The sequence below is a fragment of the Protopterus annectens genome, chromosome 5.part1, assembly GCF_019279795.1.
Source record: "Protopterus annectens isolate FY-2018-M chromosome 5.part1, PAN1.0, whole genome shotgun sequence".
Lineage (NCBI taxonomy): Eukaryota > Metazoa > Chordata > Ceratodontiformes > Protopteridae > Protopterus > Protopterus annectens.
Window position 1 is genome coordinate 680381119 of NC_056736.1, and position 24875 is coordinate 680405993.

Genomic DNA, 24875 nt, shown 5'->3' on the forward strand with positions numbered 1-24875 from the left:
ACAAAAGTGTCTCAAAATCTTTTCTAGAGACACACAGAAGTTAAAATACATAGGAAAGAACAATAACAATTGTAGACAGACCCATTTCTGACAAAGCAATTCTGGAAAACCCTGTTACAAAGCATGAGTACCAGAAGCAATTACTACAGGTTCATAGGTTCATAGGTTCATAGGTTTATACTAGGCTATCTGCCCTAAGGCATTTATAAGCCTAGCAAAAATACTGTGCCCATTAGTTTGTTGTGCCTCTGTCCAGCAGTGACCCAGAGATGATTCATCCACAGGTCTAGATTTCTCTTGAACAGAGTCAGCAGGTGCTCTGGCCCCTCATGGACCCGATTTTTTATTCACATAGCGGGAGTCTCTGAGTGATAATCTAGTGGTTTTGGTGGATTTGGATTTTTGAGGTGGAGCATGTCCATTAATTCGGGTTGGACATGGCCTTGTAATGTCAGGCATGTGTCACTCTGGAGCAGAAGGTATGCGACTGAATAGAGCTGGAGTTTCTTCAATCTGGCAGCATATGACAGATTTTGGAGTCCCTTTATCCTTTTGGTGAGGAACTTTTGGGTCTCTCCAATTGCTGCAGATGTCGGGTGAGATACATCCCCGATGGGGGGGTGTACTCGATCATTGGTCTGATAAGTGAAGAGTACAGGGAACAATGACCTCACTAGATCTGGATGTGAATCCCTTCATGATCAGGTGGGCAATGTAGAAGGTCTTTCTAACCACTTTAGCAATGTGAGTGTCAAAAGAAAGGCACTGTCAACCTGGGTCCCAGGTCCCTGATAACCTCTTCTGTGCTTAGTGGATTGCCATGGCTCTGGCACCAGCTATCTGTTTCCGTGAGTCCCTTCTGAAGGATATCAGTGTTTGCAGTCATCTGCAAACTTTGTCAGCCAAAGTCCTCCCATGTTGGCCTGTACTTCTGAGAAGTAGATGCCAAACAATCTGTGGGACACCACTTGTGACCATCTTGTGACATATGGGTTTACATTTAAGCAGGTAGGCTGTATGGACTGCCTTTCCTCATCAATGGCCTTGGTGACTATTTGAAGAAGTCGACCAAGTTCAAAAGGCATGATCTTCCCTTGACCCTATATCTTTGTTTATGAGCTCCATTATGATCCTCTCCATAGCTTTGCAGACTAGACTTGTTGCTGAGATTAAACAGCTGCCTTATGTGCGGGTTTAATTCCTCATTTGTTTGCACTGAACCTGTCTGCCAGTATGTTGGCAATGTCTGTGGGTTCAGTGATTTTGTATCATTTTGGACTAATTCTGAGCATATCTGTGAGTTTCCACCCAGGTTCCTAACATAGCTGAAAAAGGCCTTATGATTGTCCTTTGAATCCATGGCAATTTTCTCTCAAAATTGGCCTTAGTTGATTTTATGAGTGCATTTTTACTAATAATGATCAGGGGTGACTTCCCTTTTATGGATTTTGTTCTATCATGTAATAGCTTTCTCCTCTTATTGTAAAGTTTGTTAATGGCTGGGGTCCACCAGACTCCTTTGTGGAAAGAGTCTTGGTTTTATTTGGGATTGCCTGATCCATGCAGTCCTGGAGGTGTTCATAGAAGGCATGAAGGATACCACACCAGTCTTGAGTAGTGTGAAGTTTGCTTTAGAGAAGTTCTTCACTATGGTCTTATGATCAGATCTCACCAATGATTTGTCCCCATGTTTGTGACAATGAGATCTAGTATATTTTCTCCTCACAGTGACTAGCTGTTCCATGGCATTTGAATTTATGAACTCCAGGAAATGTTCCCAGTCTATATTCGAAGTCACCCAATATGATGGTGTTTGGAGATACATTTATACCCTCCAGTGTCTTCAGGAAGGCTGTGTGGGGTTCCTGAGTTTGAGTTTCAGAAGCAGAAATGCACAATATACTTACATTCCTTCCTTTGTCTATGAGATATTCTTATACAATTTTTGCAGATGCTATACAAAATGTAAATCTACTTCGAAGCACAAACTCAAGTCATTAGCAAAAGCATGGATTTTCAAAAGTCCTTCATTTTGATTGCATCCTCTAAAAGTCCTCATGCCTATAGAACTCATATCACAATTCTCCAGGAAATATTGCTTGCGGTTGACAGTTTGGGTCCACAGTGGTTGACAATTTGAGTCCACATACTCTCAAAACACATTTATACAAGCTTGTACAGTTTATCAGCTAACACACACACATGCACACACGCACACACACACACACACACACACACACACACACACACACACACACACACACACACACATACACACACACACACACACACGCACACACGCACACACGCACACGCGCACACGCACACATGCACACACACAAACACACTCACAACACTAAAAATTTCTAGAAAGTACAAGCAACCTCATATCAAGCTATAGCAATTGTACAACATTTTTTCACCTAGTTATATCATTATTTATTCATTCCTAGTGTGTTCCCTCCTTCACGTCAAATAAATGTACTTATTATTGCCAGCAAAGTTGTATAATTCTTTGTGTAGCACTTGTCCCATACTTTTACTGTTAATGGCATCACTTTCTAGCCACCTTCACTACATTTCATTCATGAAACTGCCCCTGCTCTTTTGCTACCTCCTTGGCCAGTCCCAGTATTGTGGACAGCGTACAGCATTTTTGTACTCAAACAATATGTTTTAGTTTTGCCAGAAGTCTAGTTTCAAAGTGTTAAGGACAGAGAGAGAGAGAGAGAGAGAGAGAGAGGTGTATAGTTTGTGATTTCTTTTATAAATTCCTCAGAATTTCACTAACACAAGTGAAAAGAAACACAGAGGAACTTCATACATGTACTGCTTTTTACTGGTGCACAAACAAAAAAAAAATCTCAAACCAAAAGGCTCTAAACCTGCAACCTTAAACCAAATGCTTCATTTCCAAAATATTCTTCTTGCATTTATGCTATTTCATTGTAAGTACTTTGATGTCCTTAAAATTTAAACATGTTTTGACACAGTAATTCCACAGAATTAGGTTTTTGCTGGAAGTTTTTTTCTTGTTTGTCCCAGGCAGAGTTCTTCTTGGCTATTACAAGTCCGACACCAATCTCCCCAAATTATAATTGCTGCTGATCTGGTTCTTGGTGCCGTTAATGTGGACCTATCAGAATTAGTCCTGATATGAACTGAAGAAAAGTGATCTAATAGCAAGTAAGGACAGCTTGACTCATTTAGTATGTATGCGTTCCTAACTAATACATAAACTGTGGATTTTACTGAAACAAGATATCAATGTTTTGCTTTTAAAATGTATAAAATGTAAACACTAATTATGGAATGCTCCAATAAATCTAAACTTTTTTTCAATTTTTCTACTAGTAGTATTTTATTAGATATGTCTTTAAGCAACATGGATTGTTATAATTCATATATAATTAATTTTGTTATTTTTTACCAGAAAGAAAGAAATCATTCTAGATGACAAAATCTACATTTTTTCACATTTCCTGCCCTGCTTGTTATAAAGATGAAATCACACAAATTTAATAGCAATTCTCATTTTTAATGGAAGTCACTTGTGAAAAGTATGCTTAAAATGCTCAAAATTATTATCACATTTTACACTACATATGCATATCTTACTAATTTTTAAGAAGTAAAACATAAAGGTAGTGTTTGTAAAGCAGAATTTACAGTTTATCCATTAGGTGGTAACTTTTACAGACTGAATGGCTCAAGCTGTTGTTATCTGATGTCAAAACTTGTTTCTGTTATTAATGAGCAATTTTATATAATTCAGAGCAAATTCACCATGATGTGTATCCCCTTCTGTATTTAGATATGATTTAGAAAGGAGGAAGAATACATTGGTTCTTTTGCATATGTAAATGTTTAGTTGTACATTCTTTTTGTAGATTATTGAATACATCATATATTTCATTTAGAATGGGTTTCTTACTATTTGACATGGAAAGGCTTCCCAGGGACGATATGTAGAAGTCCCTACATTCATAACTGCCAGGAAAAGCAGAAGGTATAGTTTCATGGCTCTGTAAGAAAATTAAAAAAATATTAGATAATAATTCCCGTATACAGCGACACACACGTGCGCGCACAAGACAAGATCTCTCTGTCTCTCTTGCTCACACTTACATACACACACACAAACACACACACACACACACACACACACACACACACACACACACACACACACACACATACACATACACACACACACACACACACACACACACACACACACACACACACACACACACACACACACACACACACACACACACACACACACACACACACACACACACACACACACACAAACACACACACACACACACACACACACACACACACACACACACACACACACACACACACACACACACACACACACACACACACACGTGTATTTAAATGACATTTTGCAATTTCTCATAACAAAAGCAATGCCTTTATTTATTTCCATCATCGTGAGGAATATTTACCCTGAACAGATAAAAGACTGAGGACACATTGCAGTTAATCATAAGGTGTAGCAAAGACAAAAGGCTAATGGAATGTCAGTTCAAGTCATATGTTGCTTACTGCATTACTTATACTCTATTCATTTATTTTGATGCCATGAGATAAAGAATCTGATATTTACTGCAAGTCACTGGACAGCTTATTTCCTGTGCAGTGTGACTTAGGGATGGCGATAAAAGTCGCTTTCTACTTTTCCTTTAGAAAATACCAGATGAGCTGTGCCATTTGCCTTCCTGGCATTGTTTCACTTAACAAAATGGCCTAAAGGAAACAGGAACAAAATGCTACTTCACTGCCCTTCCTCTCATGATGACATTTGCACTTTCAACAAAAAACATAAAACAGTGTGTAGCTAATGTGATTCCTTTCTGGTTTATTCCTCCTAAATTATTATGTAAAGCAATCTGAGTTGAAACTGTGCATGTGCAGAGGGGCACATGAGACGACTGCCATGTCTCCATGTTTGTAAGCCACAAAAAGAGAAATCCATGGTATCCCTCAAATTGTCAGAAAAGCCCAGTATGCAACCTATACTGGGTCTAAAACAAACCAAGAAGAAACTTTGCAGTGTGGAGGGTGTGATGTTTACTTCCTAAATTATGTTATGCACTTAGTTCGCTTAAAAATTGAACTGTAAAATATAACTCTAAAATGTTGTTGTTGTGTCTTTCGGCTTTTCCCGGTTAGGGGTCGCCACAGCGGAACCCAGGTCCGCTAATGATTGGCAGTAGATTTTTACATGCTGGCTTACCGGGCCTAACGCACAACCTTCAATGAAGGAATGCCCAATCACACATGTCACCACACAGAAGACGCTCTAACTGAGAATCGAACGGACAACGTCTAACTGTGAGGCGACAACGCTACTGCAGCATCACCACCGCAGTTAAAATATAACTGCAAAATATGTGCTACAAAATACTCAAATAGAAAATAGTAGGTAGTCCATAGCTAAGTTAAAAATGGAATATCCTTTATTGAAGCATACAAACAAGTGATCCTAGCTGAGCATAATGAAAAGCATTAAACACATTCCTTATTTATATATAATCAAGTTGTTTGGAGCAAGGGAGTAGTTACAGAGGGTGGTTCTGTTAAGGACAATAAAAGCATTAAAATCATTCCTTTAACCAAGTTCCCCTTCCCCTTAACACCATAGTGTAATCAGTGACTGTGCTACCTAAAATTGAAACTAACAAGCTAGAGACAAATTACAATCTAAGACCAGTTTGTTAATAATTTGTATAGGCTAACCAACTAATCCAAAATGTTAATTAAAAAAATTAACTAACTAAAAAAAAAAATAACTGATTAACAAAAAGATCTACCACTAGACATCTACCAGAATAAACATTAATAAATATACAACTTTTAACAAAGATCACTTTTGTATCAAATAAATACTTCATCAGGTTTGTAAGTCAAAAAACAAATCATTAGCTTTTAATGTAGAGCTGAAATTAAACTCTTTTTAAGTGACTTAAGGTAACACAGTAGACAAGGAGGGTTGAGGAATCAAACACTGTCCCACAAGAATTACAACTTACAGTCTTAATCCTCTAAGTGAAGTGCCAGTTAAAGCGCTGATTTGCTCATATGTTTGAACTAATAAAATGAACTGAATAAATTTAATATTAATTTATTGTTTTATTAGCTGAGTAAGTGACCTGGTTTATTCAGATCCTTTCTAGCCATGACCCAGGAAAATGCAATATATTTGTATTACTTATTCTGAACCTTTCCAAGCAGAATCCTGAGCAACTAATGTATACGGTTTCACTTCAGTATCTTGAAATACTGAAACACCAAAACTCTAATGGCCGAGAGCCGAACGCCGAAGTTTCAGTATTCCGAAATACTGAAGTGCTACATAAAAAAAAACACTACATACCCCCACACCCCCCTACTTAAATATACCAACTCTGAGATTGCGATACAGTGGAGGAAAGGGAAATCTCTTGTTCCGTGCCATATACTGAAGCGCAGAATGGGAAATTTGCCATGTCTCCACTATTGTGTAATCACAGGGATGGTATATTCAAGTGAGGGACGTGCAAGGGGCTTGCCCCCTGCAGAAACAGTACTTTATTTTAATTTGATTTTTAGTGCCATTTCAGTATTTCAAAATACTGAAACTTCGGAGTTCTGCTCTTGGCCATTAGAGTGTCGGGGTTTCAGTATTTTGAGATACTGAAGTGAAACCATGTATACATATTAACAGTTTACAGTAGCAAATCAACTGTTATGTTATTGGAAGGAAGACAGATTTGCTGGAGAAAACCTACAACCATACAGATGCCACACAGACAGGTGACCAGAGATCAGCATGGCAATGCAGACCCTAAATTTGAGAGACAGAGAACTCTTAATCACTGGGTTAGATAGAATGACTAAATATTAACACAAATCTGTTTTATACTAAAAATTACAAACTGTAAAGACTGGTTATTCCAAAGAACAGAAAACTGATACACACTATATCCCTATTAAAAGTGTTTTGCAGCACTTACTTGACATGCGGGTCACTCTGTCCTCCACACCCTTAATATGTAACTTTGAGACATCTGAATATTTCTGAAATATTGTAGTCTTGCAGATGGTTTATATTCCCACTGAGTTGCATTTTTGTGTCTGCACTTTTCAGTGTCAAACACAGCTGCCCTGGAGGCCTGACTTATTCTCCAAGGAGTTACCGTACTGTTGTGTGAAATCCTCCAGTGAGAATTTCATGGCTTCCAAAGTTCCTTGACAGTCTTAGCTTTTGTTTATTTCAACTTCTTAGCACTTCCAAAACTCAAATAAAATGCTCCTTTTCATGAAGTCTGCTATGAGTCTGCAATATATTTACTTCTCCATTAAATGTATCTAAATGGTAAGAAATTGTTAATGCAATGCTCCTATTTCCTATGATTTTCAAGCTTTGTGGTCACTCTATTGTATTTTGGCACCATAGCAGTAACAGGCTCATTTGATAAACATGTTCTGCTTACTGCTTCTCAAATAGTGAGATGAAAATTGCCAGCTGAGACTAGCTAGGCAGCAATACCTATTTTCAGGGTGGGCTGGCTGAGAGATAGTTAGCTAGTGACTTGATAACAATATGATGCATACCACATGCCTTAAACCCGCAAAAACCCCTTGTTATTGTTAGCAGCTCTTAGCAGCTCTCCTCTCTTCTCATGTGTCATATGTTAACTGTCATACCAGTATCCTAATGAATGCCTGCCTGCTCCTTACCCTGTTCTGTCCAACTGTATTAATGATTAACCCTAACCCTACATATTACTAAAAACTTTTTACTTTTCTACCAGTATCAGTAAGCAAACTCCCTTTGTTAGTAAAAAGAATAAGTAATAAAATTCAGATCTAATCAACATCTCAGATTGGGATAATTCCAATACTTTCAGGATTTGCATGTCATTGCCTTCAAATGACTGTATGTATACCTTTAAAAGGGACAATTTTAAAAAATTTCAAATTAGATTATTACTATGAATGAGCTACAAATATAAACATGGCTATTAGATAGGTTAACCTAGAATTTTTAGTGTCTACATTCTTTGAGTTACTCTCTAAACTACATTTTTGTAGGAAAGCACAACTGTTTTTCTTTTTTTTATTCTAACTTTACATACTAACTAGTTGTATTATACTATATTCAGTTAAACATATAATAATAACAAAATAAAAGAAAAATAAAGACAAAATGAGAAAAATATATGAGCAGGCAAAAAAATAAATAATGAAATATGCAAATATCTTGATGACAATTTACAGTGCATTGCACAAATGACAGTAACAGTTCTACCTGACTTAAAGCATTCTCATCAAAACTATCAAATGTTTCCACATTTTTAGGCAACATTCTACACACATTGGGATTTAAATAACACCACACCTTGGAAAAAATTAGATCTAGTTTTTTTCAAAAGAATAATACATACAGACTGAGGTAATGAATGTAGTGAAAACAATATCTAATACTTTTGTCTGTCTTTGTAGTAGGTGATAGGATGAAAGATGTTTCTAAATATAATCATATTATATAACAAATAAAGTTAATGAATTCTGCAAAAGTAGTTCTATTGCCAAAAATTTAAATTAATATTGTTTGGATTCTTGTTTCTGGTAGTTGTGTGATACAAACAGTAAAACTATCTTTTGGTAATTAAACATCAAGATCTACTTAAAACAAAGAGAGTGGGAGAAAGTATCATAATTTGGTGTATAATATGATAGAGACTGATATTTTGAAAAAAAAGTATCATTGTAGGCTACATCTCAAACGTTTTAAGTCCTCTGAAAACAGATCTACTAAATGGTATCTATTTCATGACAAATCTTAGAAAATGTGGGTGTTTAATTTAAAACATACACTGAATAACAGATTTTCTTACAGAAAAGGTGTCAAGTAAAAAAAACCTATCACAGGAATGTGAATGAGCATATGAAACCACACAACATGTATATGAAGTGCAAAACTGAATCGTTTTGTAGAAATTTAGTAAACAGAACATAAACTCTGCAGTACTGTAACCAGGCATACAATTATATATGTGAAGCCAGACTTGTGAAACGATGATTCAGTTGTGCATCTTATTTTATTTTACTCACATTACATACTTTACGTATATTCCTATCATTTTCATATAAATAATATGAATTGCAGGTGATAGACACTTGATGCAAAGCAACATTATACTACATTTGTTGCAAAAAGGAAAAATGTAAACATTTGCAAATTGAAACCCTTCATGAAAACTACTATAAGTAAACATATGTAAGTATCACAAATATCAGTACTGTACCACACCAAATTAATCAAATTCTGTTAGCAAACTTACTTGCTGCTGACACTTGTAACTGCTACGTAGAATGTAACTGGAAGCTATTCTTTCATATAAGGTTGTAGTTTGCAAGTAGCTTGATATGGGGGTGTGGCTCAGATATAAAATATTATATTACATTAAAAGGTAGTTGTTCCTTTATTAAAATAAAATAAATAAAATGAAAGTGTATTAAATTTCCCCTGGGAACCACACCTGGCAGATGTCCAGCTTTACAGGTCACTGTAAGAGTTTCTGCAGCTAAATTTATCTGCTGCCCTGGGTGTAATTTAAACCAGGGTTAGGGAATCCTCATAGCAGAACAAAAAGGTTATAAGTGGAAACTTTTGTAATTAGCAGAGAAGGTGTTTCTGCTGACACCTGAAACTCTAATAAGAAAATTGCAAACATGATTTACCTGAAGTGCATCCTTTTAAACAGATGATCTGATACTTTGTAGCACTGTTAATATGTACCCTTTATTAGTGAGCTGCAGTATTGGAACAAAGAAAGGTCAGGCCTGAGTCTTTGCTCAGAAAAGCCATTGAAAGTACATGAATGCCAGCAATTCCTGCAGTGTTACATTTCTACCCAAGAGACTAGGTGGGCATATAAGACAGTTCATTACCTATTTTTCTTCCATTATATATTTATCTTTTGAATAGTGCGTAGAAGCAAAAGTCAGTAAACCTTCTACTGAGACCAACTAATTACTAAAGGAAATCTATGTAGGTCAGAAGAAGTTATTATTCTAATATACTCTTCCCTGAGCAGATCGAGTTTAGAAAGTAAAGCACATTTTAGTAGTAGGTCAGAAGAAGTTATTATTTTAATATACTCTTCCCTGAGTAGATCGATTTTAGAAAGTAAAGCATGTTTTAGTGTGTATCTATCAGAATATGTGATATCATTAGAAAGATCAAAGGGGTTTCTAAATAAAAAGATCCTCAGCTCTCGAGAGTGGTTTTATGCTACGTATTTGTACTCTGTCTCTTGAAGACTACCCCATAGTGATTTATATTTAACATTCTGTACTGTTAAGAATCCAACTCTACTTGGTTTCCTATACCTCCAAAAAGCAATGGCTCCACACACTGAAGCTAAAAATTTGAATCTCTATCAACAAATAACAAATTCATGCTGGAGGGACAGATTTATCACTCACAGCTTCTTCTGTCTCTAGAATAATTTGTTACATATCAAACAAAGAGATAAGAACACTTCCTTTAATGCAAACCTTGATGGTTGTAAGCGTGCTCATAAATTCATCCATCCTGGGCCTGATTTGCTTTACCCTTCTGCAGGCAGGAGGTGGTCTCTAAAGATGGTTATTGCCAAGGTGATCATTGTCCATGGACTGACTCTGCCTTGTAGACTTTATGAATCTGTGCATTAAGTTTCCCCATATAGAATTGTAAAAGTCAAATGCAAGTGTTTATTTGCTAGTTTATTTATCCTAATATAGACTCTAACTAAAGAGCATGCCAAAAACATGCATATGGCTGCTATATGCACTCTTAGCCCATCAACATAAGCTTACCTACATCCATGCTCCTGAGAGCACCCCGGCACTATTAGGTTTTACCTCATATCATGCGTTCCGGCCCCAAAACCCGGACCACACCACAAAAGGAGGGGGTGTATCCATATTCATAGGATACCCACCTCCAGGTTGGTGGCAACGCCTTCGAAACCATCCAGGTGCAACTAACCATAGGCAAAACTGCTCTACAAATTGTAGCATGCAGGCCACCCTCTCAAACTCAGGAACCCACAGCCTTCTCTTGAAGACACTGGAGGGTATAAATGTATCTCCAAACACCATCATATTGGGTGACTTCAACTACCTAATATAGACTGGGAACATTACTCAAGCTCCTAACTTTCTGTTCCCAACAGTTCCTGGAGTTCATAAATTCAAATGCCATGGAACAGCTAGTCACTGTTCCCACGAGAGAGGAGAAAATATACTAGATCTCATTGTCACAAACATGGACAAAAAATGTCACACAGTATATCCCTCATTGGTGAGATCTGATCATAAACTAATCTCACTGGAAATCCACATCCCAGCCCACCCCAAACAAAAAGACCATAGTGAAGAACTTCTAAAGCAAACTTCACACACTACTCAATGGTGTGGTATCCTTCAAGGCCCTGGGCCAGAGGAAACCACAACCCAACTGCTGGAAGCTACAAATGCCTTCTATGAACACCTCCAGGACTGCATGGATCAGGCAATCCCAAATAAAACCAAGACTTCCACACAAAGGGCAACGTCCAGTCTGGTGGACCCCAGCCATTAACAAACAAACTTTTACAATAAGAGGAGAAAGCTATTACATGATAGAACAAAATCCATAAAGGAAGTCACACCTGATCATTATTAGTAAAAAACACGAGCACTCATAAAATCAACTAAGGCCCAATTTTGAGAGAAAATTGCCATGGATTCAAAGGACAATCATAAGGCCTTTTTCTATGTTAGGAACCTGGGTGGAAACTCCAGATATGCTCAGAATTAGTCCAAAATGATACAAAAATCACTGAACCCACAGACATTGCCAACATACTGGCAGACAGGTTCAGTGCAGTGCAACTTCACCCCCTAAAGGAGAGATAACTATCCCAGCCGAAGTGTAGCCTCCCGGACATCTCAAATGCAGGTGAAAGCTGCTCTCTAAAGCTAAACACAGCATCAATGGGACGGATGGTGTGGCTGTGTGCTACACGACAAATGAGGAATTAAACCCCCACATAGGCAGCTGTTTAATCTCAGCCTTACCACAGGATAAGGGTGGCGTACGGCAACTGTGGTCCCACTCACAAAGGCTGCATTTCACAGACCCTGGTGATTACCCATAGCTTAACAAGTCTAGTCTGCAAAGCTATGGAGAGGATCATAATGGAGCTCATAAACAAGATAGGACTTGCAGACATTGGACCCGACCAGTTTAGCTTTTGTCAGGGAAGATCATGCCTTTGAACTTGGTGACTTCTTGAAACAGTCACCAAGGCCATTGATGAGGAAAAGGCAGTCCATACAGCCTACCTTGACCTTGCAAAGGTTGACACAATACCCACTGGTATTGTAGAAAAACTTACAGCTTACAAATGTAAACCCATATGTCACAAGATGGGTTTGCAAACTGGCTTAAGGACAGAACCCACAGGGTTAGAGTTGCTTGCTGTGTCAGACTCCAAGCCAGTCACATGCATGGTGTCCCACAGGGCTCGGTCCTTGGCCCCTATTGTTTGGCATCTACTTCTCAGAAGTGCAGGCCAACATGGGAGGACTTTGGCTGACAAAGTTTGCAGACGACTGCAAACTGGGCACCATAGTGGAAAGTGCATGGGACATGGATATCCTTCAGAAGGGACTCGGAAACAGATAGCTGGTGCCAGAGCCATGGCCTGAAGTTTAAAGCCAAAATGTATAGTCATACCCTTCGGAAAAACAAGGTAACCCCAAGCTACCATATAGGTGGCAATCCTCTAAGCACAGAAGAGGTTATCAGGGACCTGGAGACCTAGGAAGGTTGACAGTGGCCTTTCTTTGACACTCACATTTGCTAAAGTGGTTAGAAAGACCTTACATTGCCCACATTGCCCACCTGATCATGAAGGGATTCACATCCAGATCTAGTGAGGTCATTGTTCCCTGTACTCTTCACTTATCAGACCAATGATCAGCAAATGCCCATTCGGGATGTATCTCCCCCGACATCTGCAGCAATTGGAGACCCCAAAAGTTCCTCACCAAAAGGAGGATAAAGGGACTCCAAATTTGTCATATGCTGCCAGATTGAAGAAACTCCAGCCTCTATTCAGCCCATACCGCCTGCTCAGAGGTGACATTGCCTGATCTAGCAAGGCCATGTCCAACCCGGAATTAATGGACATGTGCCACCTCAAAATCCAAATCCACCAAAACTACTACTAATGCTTTGACCTAAACCTTAGCACGGATATAAATAGGACGTGTGGAGGGATAGATTTATCACTCAGAGACTCCTATACTTGGAAATAAATCCTGTCCATGTGAGGCAGAGCACCCGCTCGCTGACTCTGTTCAAGAGAAATCTAGACCTGTGGATGGGAGATCTTAGTTTACCTGAATCATCTGTGTCACTGCTGGACAGAGGCACAACAAACTAATGGGCACAGTATTTTTTTCATATAAAGGGTGGCGTAAGCCACAAAAATTTGGGCTAGGCTTATAAATGCCTTAGGGCAGATAGCCTAGTATAAACCTATGAACCTATGAACCTATGCTACATTGTAGCTATTTGTTCACATCGGTAGTGTAGCATTAGTTGCACTAAAAATCCATAGCATTCGATGGGTGTATTATAGCTGTTTGCATTCAAGCTGCTTGAATTCTACTTCCTTGAAGCCGGCAACTCAAATGACTGGTAGTTTGTAAAGCTAACCACCCATGCTCGAACTCAGATACTGTGATCTTCCCTAGTGCACAAGCCATAGGTAAAGAGTACAGCTGCCATACTTTGCCTGAACACAGTATTTAAATTGGGCAAGTTAGGTGCAGTGGCTGTGGGATTGGAGTGTGGGTTGGTTTTAGCTAATTGTGGAGAGGGGGGCTATAGGTTTAGGGAATGGAAAGATGGATTTAAGTGTAGGGAGAGGGGTTTAGGTATAAGAAGTGGGAGTGGGAAGTAGGTTTTATTTTTAGAAGTGATCAGGAAATTTTAGGTTGAGGGAGTGATAATGGGTTTTAGGTTTAGTGAAAGGGAGAGGGTTTTAGGTTTAGTGAAAGCAAAAGGGTTTAAACTCTAGGAACATGCTTTGCTTAGAACTGGGTAGGAGGTTTAGGTTTAGGGTTTAAGTTCTGGTTCTGGTACAATCAAGTATTTGAGGGCTATGTAGGACAAGAGGGTTGAGTTAGTGGGAGGGGGTTGGAGTGCTTGCTTTTTCAAGAAAGTGGCAGCAAGCAGGTACATATATAGTGAGCTATTGCTACATGAGCACCTCTAGTAGACCCCCACCTTTGCACTAGTTGCTAAAAACTAAAAGTTCATACATTACATGCAAAAAATACACATAAATGTATATTCTCAACACACCATAGTCCACCTAAAATAATTCCAAATCTAAAACTACTCGTTATAAACAAGTAAAATAAATGTTAAATATAAAGTAAAACATAATGTATATTCTATTCACTTCAATGAAAAAAGGAATCTGTCACATTGCACAAAAGAAATTCCCATTAAAATTACCACTCCTCACCAGAATCAATGTCCTAGATGCTAAAGTCATTATTATTAAGACAAACAGGGATATAAATAAACAAAACAGTAACACAGGCCAGCTAATTAGACATTATGGGTATAACTACCTTGAGTCAATCTAAACTAAGAATAAAGTAACTAAAAGCATAATTAAACAATATCGTGATGAATTTTACAATAACCACTACCCCAGCACACTATTAAAATACAAAAATGAAATGAACAGACAAAAATGTTAAAACTTACCCTTGAACTACAGCTGAAAACGACCTACAAGATACTCCATTAATAAAATCCTGGGAAGAATCCCCAAACCCTGTTCATCATTAGTGCAAACTATTGAAATCAAAGGGAAACCGAAATTTAAATTTAAGGAAACACAGAAAAAGGATAAAGGGAATATGCAGAGTGTGCTTTGTGAAGTAAATGAAATATCTTGTCCTAGCTTCATACAAAGATTAGAGAACAGTAGTTCAGGACTTGTGGCTTTACCATTCATCCTGAAAGTCTGCTGAATATTTCATTTAGTAATGCCGCCATATGTTTATTTAAAATGAGACATTTTACTGCAATGCAGGTATATAACCAAATCAGTGGCTATAGAGGTTAATTTACAGTTGTTTTAACAATGCATGCTAAAATTGCTGCATCTTTAATCAGGTATGCTCTTACACAACATAACAACAACAAACTAATGTTACGTAACTTATCTTGAATGCTTAATGTCAACGAATTCTGCTTATAATTACTAAAGGAATACTGGGTCAGCAAAATTATTATTTATTAACCTACTATATTAGATGAATTAGTACAGAATTTTAAGTATGTGATAATGTCATTTTAAATTTCTTAATACTTGATTGTAGAAATACAGTTTTGGTTTATTTATTGAATTTGATATGATTAAAAGATCCACGGGTTTCTAAAAATAGATCTACTAGTTTTTATGTGGTTTCGGTAACATTCTGAAGTTTTTCTTAATGTTTAATTTACCATTTTTACTGTTGCATCAACTCTTTGGTTTCAACTCTAAAAGCAATGCTCTTAGTGAACTAAAAATTGAATCATGCCAGTATGATACTTGGTTTAGGGACATAAGCCTCTCTTCATAATCTCATAGAAAATTTGCTAAAATTGGGGAAAAAGAGACAAACTTCTTTAATGAAACCTTGATGTTGAAGTTGCTAAAATTCATCCATCCTGGGCCTGATTTGCTTTACCCATTTGCGAGAGTGGTCATAATGGTATTGCCAGGTTAACTTATTCTCACTTTTTCTAATTATTGGGACTGAGACTGGGATGTATAACCAAAGGAATATGTATGCTGAAAATACACATGCCAAGTGTTTTACGGTTAATTGTGTAAAAGCTCGCTTTGTACAACGAGGTGCTAAATGGGGATTTATTTTAGTTGGAGGGAGTTAATAGTAATTATCTAGCCTTAAGCAGGGAAAGGTTTGAATTTTTCGGACAATACAGTTTATATTAATGTACAAGGACATTGTTTCAGTGTTAACCTATGACCGTTAACCATTATGTAAGGAGAAAATATGAAATGTGTTGCATAACATGATCATAGTTGCTTGTAAAGTCCTCGGTGGAGACCTCTTATGGGCTTATTCAGTTCCTCACTGCATCCACAATGTTTCCAAGAAATCAGAGCTCCTTCTGGGATGGTGACTACCTGTCTCTTTTAAATCCATTCACTAACTTTTTTACTTTTAGTAAATAATATAATGGAGATAATTGATAAGAACTAAATACGTGAAAACAGCAACTTCTGTAATCTTACCATGTTTTTATTTATATATATAAAAGTTAGATAGATAGAAGATAGATAGATAAAGTAAAAGAAGTAACTTTTGTAGATAAATAATGGTTCATTTTATAAGACATGTAATCTTATTGGAAAGATGTATTTAAAAATCTAGTAGATAGTTGATGCTACGATTTAAGACGTCTCAACTCCTAGTAATATATTTAAATTCTGATTTTAAATTAATTTTAAGTCTGGTGCTTGCTTGAGATGTCCACACAAAGTTAATCTAAATCTCTAAGTTAAATAACATTTTATAAGGAAAGACAAGATTCGGTTATCGACCTGAAAATTGACTACAGAAGAATGACTTAATTCATATACTTAAGTTGAAGCTGCCAGTATTAATTGGTAAGATTCATGGGATTAATGTGACTGGGTTAGTTTTATTCTCTGAAGATGAGTTTACCAGTATAAATTTTGAGATGTGGATAATCATTGTCACTGTGATGGGATACTTTACTCTGGTTGAATTTGGCCGTATATTCGGAGAGCTTATTCCGAAATTTATAATTGCTTTTGCTGTTCAATAGATACAGTAAAATTCTAACCTGGACTGGACAATTGACATCTGTGACATCTAACGGCGTTGCCTGTTCTTTCTTGGATCCGGTGGTCAAGTAGCTTTTAGGATACCAGAATTTATTCAGCACATTTGTTTCACTGTGACAGACTGTTGCCAGCTTCTCTTGTTGAGTTAAGTAACAATTATAAGCATACTTGCCTCTTTGTAGTTGAGACTCATATTGTCTTTATAAGCTTCAGAACTCATATGGTACTGGCTTCTTTCTCACATGATTTCCTCACTTGTAGAGGACATTGTATGTACTACACGCTCTTCCTGCCATACCAGGTCACTGTGGGTTGTCTTTCAGCAAGAATCGGGCCACTTTAGCAATGTACAACCTAAGTACAAAGGAACGGTCTACTCCTGACCCACATACCATGGATCTTTATAACCAAACTAGAAGCAAGCTCTTTTCACCATTAGAGCTACATCAAATTGCAGAAACACCGCCCTACCACATCAGCAAATGGTCTTTCAAAACCCAATAGAAATAGAAAGACACACCCAATATGCGTCTAATAATCTCCAAAACAGAACTCCCAACTTATCAAGTACCTATATCAGCAATACACATACGCAAATCAGTGTGCATACTCAGCTTAAGGTAGCCAGGATCTGCACAAACACACTAGTAGACTGCACTATATCAGGAAACGACTTGCCATGATCCAGTGGGAGACTAGATGTCACTCCTGACGATAGAGCCATGAGAGCCACATAGGTATCCAGGGGATACCTAGCTGGTATCTCCTGTTGGTTCAATGAATGAGCTCAGCTGAATATGATTCAACAATGGCAGCTTCGGTTTTGCAGGGAGGAGACTGTCTCGGGTACACTGGCTTGCCCAGATTTTACCACAGAGAGGCATTGCCTAATTCCGTAAGTCTGGGCCATTCATGGGACCTTATCTGTTGCCTGGATTAAATGGTATTACCAGATCAGGTAGAGCAGGCGACCTGTGATGACTCAATCTGCTAAGGTCTACACCCTTAGTCTTTAGCATTCAAAGGAATTACACATAAAGTACAAGCCTGCTCAAGTTCGAGGGCACTCTGTACAAGCTATACCTTAACCACTCTTTCACCACTACTTGAAGAGAACATGAGTTGTCAGTATAGGACCTGGTAACCTCCAGACCTGCTCAACATGTAATCATATATCAATTAGCTACACTGGGCAGACTGCAATCAGGTTGTAGCTTATTTACAGATCCCACCATGCCCCAGGATTCCCACTCTTCATTTCTTAAGATACTGGAAAATATTAAGGTACAACTCAATACCTTAATTATGGGTGATTTCAACTACCCCACCATCAATTGGGAAAACTACTCATGTACCAACTCATTTGCTCATCGTTTTCTGGAATTCATAAATTCCAACACCTTGGATTAGCTTGTCCACACCCCCACCAGGGGCAGCAATATCCTGGACCTGGTCATTACCAATATGGGTAACTGGTGTTCCACGCCAGAGGTCAACTCCTTTCTGGTCAGATCTGGCCATAAGCTAATCACCCTAGACATCCATATTCCACCCCCACTCCCTATTAAGGAAACCACCATCCAAAATTACTCCAAAGCCATCTTCATGCTTCTTAAGACAGAAGTGGTAAACTTCACAACACCCATGCAGATGGAAAATAGAGGTATGACTGCTGAATCTTGCACAAATGCACTGTATAAGCACATATGCAAGTGCATGGATCGTGCCATCCTCAACAGAACCAAGATGCTATCCTCCAAAAAAAAGGAAGCCAATCTGGTGGTCCCCTGCCATAAACAAACTCTACAACAGAAGGAAGAAGCTGTTGCAAAAAAGAGTAAAATCCCAAGATTGGAGGAACTCCCTGGTCAGCCTCAGCAAGAAGCTGAGATCCATCATAAAATCCTCCAAAGCCACTTATGAAAATAAAATCACCACTGATTCCAAAGACAACCACAAAGCATTCTACAGCTATGTCAAGAATCTCAATGGCAACACTCAGGTCTGCTCTGAGGTACAGCACAATGGCACTAAATATACAGAACCAATCGATGTTGCCAATGTCCTGGCAGATAGGTTCAGTGCTAACTTTACCCTGCCCCTCACCCTCCAAAGGGCCCATCTTAATACCAGAAGAATGCAAAGCCACTGTAATCACGGATGAACAAGTAAAGACCACACTCTCCAAAGCCAAGAACACAGTATCCATGGGACCAGACAACATCCCAGGCCATGTACTGCATGAACTACAGAACGAACCGGCACCCCACCTAAGTACCATGTTCAGTCATAGCCTCACCTCAGGCTATGTGCCTACTGAATGATGCACAGTGATGGTTATCCCACTCCACAAAGGGTTTGTCACCACAGACCCCAGAAACTACCGACCCATTAGCCTGAAGAGCCTGGTCTGCAAGGCCATGGAACGTATCATCTTGGAGCTTATAAACAAAGACATAGGTAACCTCCAAACTCTGGAACCCACTCAGTTTGGGTTTGTAAAAGGTAGATCATGTCTACTAAACCTGACTGACTTTTTTGAAGCAGTCACTAGAGTCATAGATGAGGGCAAGGTAGTGCACACAGCCTATCGTGACCTCACCAAGGCTTTCAATACCATCCCCCACTCATAAATTATAGATAAACTCACTAAACTGGGCATGACTCCCTATGTCACAAGATGGCTGGCCAACTGGCTCACTGACAGAACCCACACAGTAAAAGTAGCCGACTCCAAGTCTGACTTCAGACCAGTGATGAGTGGAGTACCGCAGGGTTCAGTCCTGGGTCCTCTCCTGTTTGTCATCTACTTCTCTGAAGTGCAGGCCAACACAGAAGGTATTTGGCTAACAAAGTTCACAGATGACTGCAAACTGGGAGCCATAATAGAATCACCTAATGATGTAGACATTCTACAAAAGGGCCTCACACAGAAAGATGCTTGGTGTCAAAGTCATGGCCTCAAGCTCAATGCCAAGAAGTGCATTGTCAACCCCTCTGGGAAAAAACTCAGTACCCATGAACTACCAGTAGTGGTAGCTCACTAAACACTGAAAGTGTGATACGAGACCTTGGGACACAGGTGGACAGTATTCTATCCTTTGATGACAGCATCACCACAGTATTCAGGAAATCCTTCTACGTGGCACACCTCATCACAAAAAGGTTCTGCTCTACAAAAAAGGAGGTCATTGTTCCTCTCTACTCATCCCTCATCAGACCCATTATAGAGTACAATGCCCCATTTGGCATGTATCTCACAAGACACCTACAACAATTGGAAAGGCCACAGAAATACCTCACTAAGAGGATTACCAGCCTCAAACAGATGCCATACGCAGACCGTCTCAAAAACTCCAGCTCTACTCCATTGCATATCACCTGCTCAGAGGCGATTGATGCCTAACAGACAAAGCTATGTCAAACCCAAAGCTGTTGGACATGCTACACTTAAAGAAATCCCAATCTCTCCAAACCACATGCTCCTGGGACCTAAACCTTGTCACCACAATAAACAGAACATGCTGGAGGGATAGATTCCTGTCCCAGAGACTTCCCCTACTCTGGAACAAACTACCCATTTATGTCAAGAAAAGCTCCTCATTTGCCCTCTTTAAGAAAAATCTTGATGACTGGATGAGAAATAGAAAATTCACCCCAGGGATCACTCCTGCAGAACTGCTTGACAGGGGCACAGGAAAATAACTTTCTTGGGTGGCGAAAGCCAGGGAACCTTTTTGGCTAGGCTTATATAGGTCCTAGGGCCGATAGCCTAGTACCTACCTATGAACCTATGAACCTATATGACTGCTTGATCTAGCCAAGGCACTTATTTTATTACAGCTGCTGCCACTACACATATTTTACACTTGTTCTTTTGTACCTTCACTTTTCAATTTTTTTTAATGTCTTACTCTTAACAGCTGTCATTAACAGTTCTGCTTATCTTTTTTTACACTTTGTTACTCTTTTGTGAAAACTGTTTCTTTACAATTTGTATGAAGCTACACAATAAGCTTCATAAGATATTGTAGAATTAGTACTCAGCTAATATATTTATTTTTCATTTAATTATCCTTTGTTGACTGAGTTAGTCCCACTAGGCTAGTGGGCTCTTTTCAGGGAACACCTGAGATGGTGTTTATACGACTATGGGAAATTAGGTCAGGGCACTGGAGAAATTACCCTACTGTTCTTGATAAGTTTAGTGAGATCTTGTACATCCACCTGAACTATCACCAACTCAAGAAGATGGGACATCGGTTTAACGACTCATCTGAAAGATGACACACTTACAAGTGTAGCACCCCCTTATGCTGCACTATAGTATCAGCAATTGATCTACTTGGTGTGGAATAGAACCCGCAGCCTTCGACACCAAAGGAGAGTATGCTACTTATTGAGTCAGTGACGCTGCAAATTATTATACATGGATGATATTTGCTAAATGACAAAAAGGCATAATTTACAGAATTATTTTACTGCTGTGCCTTCTGTTACACAGCTTGTTAAGCTAAGTAGCACAAAATAACAATATAAACTAATTAAGTATGTGGCAGTTCCCCTACCAGGAGACCCCTACCAGGAGAATTAAAAAGCAATAGGAAGGAACACCACTCTACAAACTAAGCACCTTAGTTTTAAACTTAATAAAAAAAATATAAACATTTATTTGACATCATTTACTTACAACTGAAAAAATGAAACAGTTTCCGTTTATTTTTCCCCAAATTTAAAAAGGTCCATAAAATACCTAGCATGACTGTGTTTACCATGAAATGATACTCTGACGATATATAGGAATAACGTGAAGTATAATTTCCTGGTAAACATTGTTATCCAGGATACTAGTGTCTATATTTGCCTTTTGAGATAATTTCAGAATTTGACATATCTATTTTGTCAATTTCCACATATAAATTCCTTAATGTTGTCACATATGCCTTGCTAATTGTCTCTCCTTGGGAATGATTCTTTGTAATCCAAGAAAGGAAAACATTTCTACAGGAAACAAAAACATTTTCAGTTACTTTGTAGAACAATACTTCAGTCCTTATGAAAAGTACTGCTGTGACCCAGTCATCCAGTTATGTCAGTGCCTTAGCACACTATTTCAGTATATTGACTAGACTTTATTAAAATAGTCATTGGACAATTGTACTCCCTGGCATGGTTGTGGTTTGGTCTTTCCTTGTATCTCTGCCCTTTTCTAACAGTGAATAATCATATCATGATTTCTTTGTTTTTGAATGTTTCATTAATTTGTAACTGCCAAAGTTTGCATTAGGCTGTCGAATGCTGTATACCTCATAGGAACCATGTATTTTATTTATTTATTTAATTAATTAACATTAGTTTACTGTTGTAATGCACTGATCAATACTGACCAATTTCAGGCTCAATCCTAAAATACAAAACATTTCACAAACAAAAAATACAGAAATGTAAGCAATAACAGAATTGTTCAGACTAGTCACATAGAAAAAAAACTGTATATGTGCATTCTGGTCAACAAGAAGAGTAAACGCACAATGTACGCATTATTTTCTAAAGTGGGTCAGCCTTCAATGAATCTGAGAGAGGAGAAGAGACTTGGAAAGGAGAGAGGGATAGAGTGTTAGGTGACATGTACTATGCTGAAGCAGGAGCATTGGTCTGCATTCTGAATTTGGATCAAGTGTTTATTTACTTTAGGTAGATGGGGAGGAGCTTACAAAAGAGTAGGTGCCTGAAAGGAAAAAGCATGTGCAGTGCTGTGAGGTTTGGTTCCAGGAGTTAAGAGAGTTGGTGTGACAGAGCATGTGCAGTGCTGTGGGGTTTGGTTCTAGGAGTTATGAGAGTTGGTGTGACAGAGCATGTGCAGTGCTGTGGGGTTTGGTTCTAGGAGTTATGAGAGTTGGTGTGACAGAGCATGTGCAGTGCTGTGGGGTTTGGTTCTAGGAGTTATGAGAGTTGGTGTGACAGAGCATGTGCAGTGCTGTGGGGTTTGGTTCTAGGAGTTATGAGAGTTGGTGTGACAGAGCATGTGCAGTACTGTGGAGTTTGGTTCAAGGGGTAATGAGAGTTGGTGTGACAGTGCATGTGCAGTGCTGTGGGGTTTGGTTCTAGGAGTTATGAGAGTTGGTGTGACAGAGCATGTGCAGTGCTGTGGAGTTTGGTTCTAGGAGTTATGAGAGTTGGTGTGACAGAGCATGTGCAGTGCTGTGGGGTTTGGTTCTAGGGGTAATGAGAGTTGGTGTGACAGAGCATGTGCAGTGCTGTGGGGTTTGGTTCTAGGAGTTATGAGAGTTGGTGTGACAGAGCATGTGCAGTGCTAGGGAGTTTAGTTCTAGGGGTAATGAGAGTTGGTGTAACAGAGCATGTGCAGTGCTGTGGAATTTGGTTCTAGGAGCAATGAGAGTTGGTGTGACAGAGCATGTGCAGTGCTGTGGAGTTTGGTTCTAGGAGTTATGAGAGTTGGTGTGACAGAGCATGTGCAGTGCTGTGGAGTTTGGTTCTAGGAGTTATGAGAGTTGGTGTGACAGAGCATGTGCAGTGCTGTGGGGTTTGGTTCTAGGAGTTATGAGAGTTGGTGTAACAGAGCATGTGCAGTGCTGTGAGGTTTGATTCTAGGAGTTATGTGAGTTGGTGTGACAGAGCGTGTGCAGTGCTGTGGAGTTTGGTTCTATGAGTTATGAGAGTTGGTGTGGCAGAGCATGTGCAGTACTGTGGAGTTTGGTTCTAGGAGTTATGAGGGTTGGTGTGACAGAGCATGTGCACTGCTGTGGGGTTTGGGTCTAGGAGTTTTGAGAGTTGGTGTGACAGAGCATGCGCACTGCTGTGGGGTTTGGTTCTAGGAGTTATGAGAGTTGGTGTGACAGAGTATGTGCAGTGCTGTGGAGTTTGATTTGGCTTTTTCTTACAATTAATCCATGTTACCACACTAAAGACAACTGAATCAGTTTACTTGGGTCTTTTTTTGTTAATTTTATTTATTAAATTTCTCAAGCAATATTTCCTTTGTTAAAGGTCTTGGGATCTGTCACAAAAAGGCTTAGCTTCACCTCAACACCTTAGCCACACACTAGTGATGTTCTTTGTGTTCGGGAACCCAGTATCTTAGAAAAGCCTACATATAGTCATTCAGTTCCGGACCTATTTACTTTGCTGTTTAAAAATAGACTACAAAACTCAAGTACACAGTTGCTGCATTCTCTTTGTAAAAATAAATAAAAATTGAATAAAGGATTAAGTAAACATGACAGCAGCTTAATTGTGAACTGTTTGGCAGTTAGTGCAGAGGTTAAGTTTGTGAGCTTTCATTCCTGTAGTACAGGGTGTGATTTCCTTAGCTTTTGCTGCGTACTGTGTGACCTCGAGCAAATCATTTAACTAGACGTTACTCTTGGGTTACCCATGAAAAGAGAGTGTGTATCCAGTGGGCCTATCTGGTTAACAAATAGATATTATCAGCAATTAAAGTAATAAGCAATAAAGATATGGCAGAGACAACCATGCAGCAGCAAATACAAACTTTTCCTGTTGAAATACGAACTTCCACTATTGACACAAAATCCAGACTTTATTGGTGTACACGGTAAGCGCTTTCACAGTCGCTTCATCAGACCAAGACACCCCTATCCCAAAACTCAGTCCTTATATAGTATCTCAAGATTATTAGTTGATTGAATAATGATTAATTAACATATTATTGTAAAATGTATACAATATATAAATAAAATTCTATTCATTTAAAACCTGACTATTGCAAGTATAGTCATCCTATAAAACAAGTAGAACTAAATAAAACATACATATATAAAACTTATATAAAATAGTATGAATACAAGAGGAAGTATGGGATGTGTATGTGAGAAAAACTGCTTACATTTGGATATGGAATTTGAAGTGAATGATCTACTTTGTTTA

General features: G+C 38.6%; 1 protein-coding gene across 2 annotated transcripts in view; it reads right to left on the reverse strand.

Annotated features, from left to right (window-relative positions):
* Positions 1-24875, reverse strand: part of LOC122803597 (transforming growth factor beta activator LRRC32-like) — a 192071-nt gene that overhangs the window by 157868 nt on the left and 9328 nt on the right. The window contains exon 2 of one of the 2 annotated variants that reach the window (XM_044073298.1): positions 3935-4025. In XM_044073298.1, coding sequence (XP_043929233.1) covers positions 3935-4021 — 87 coding nt within the window. In that variant the 5' untranslated portion in view covers positions 4022-4025. Of the gene's footprint in view, positions 1-3934; positions 4032-24875 lie in introns of those variants that run through there. The other variant, XR_006365130.1, reaches the window with a different exon arrangement.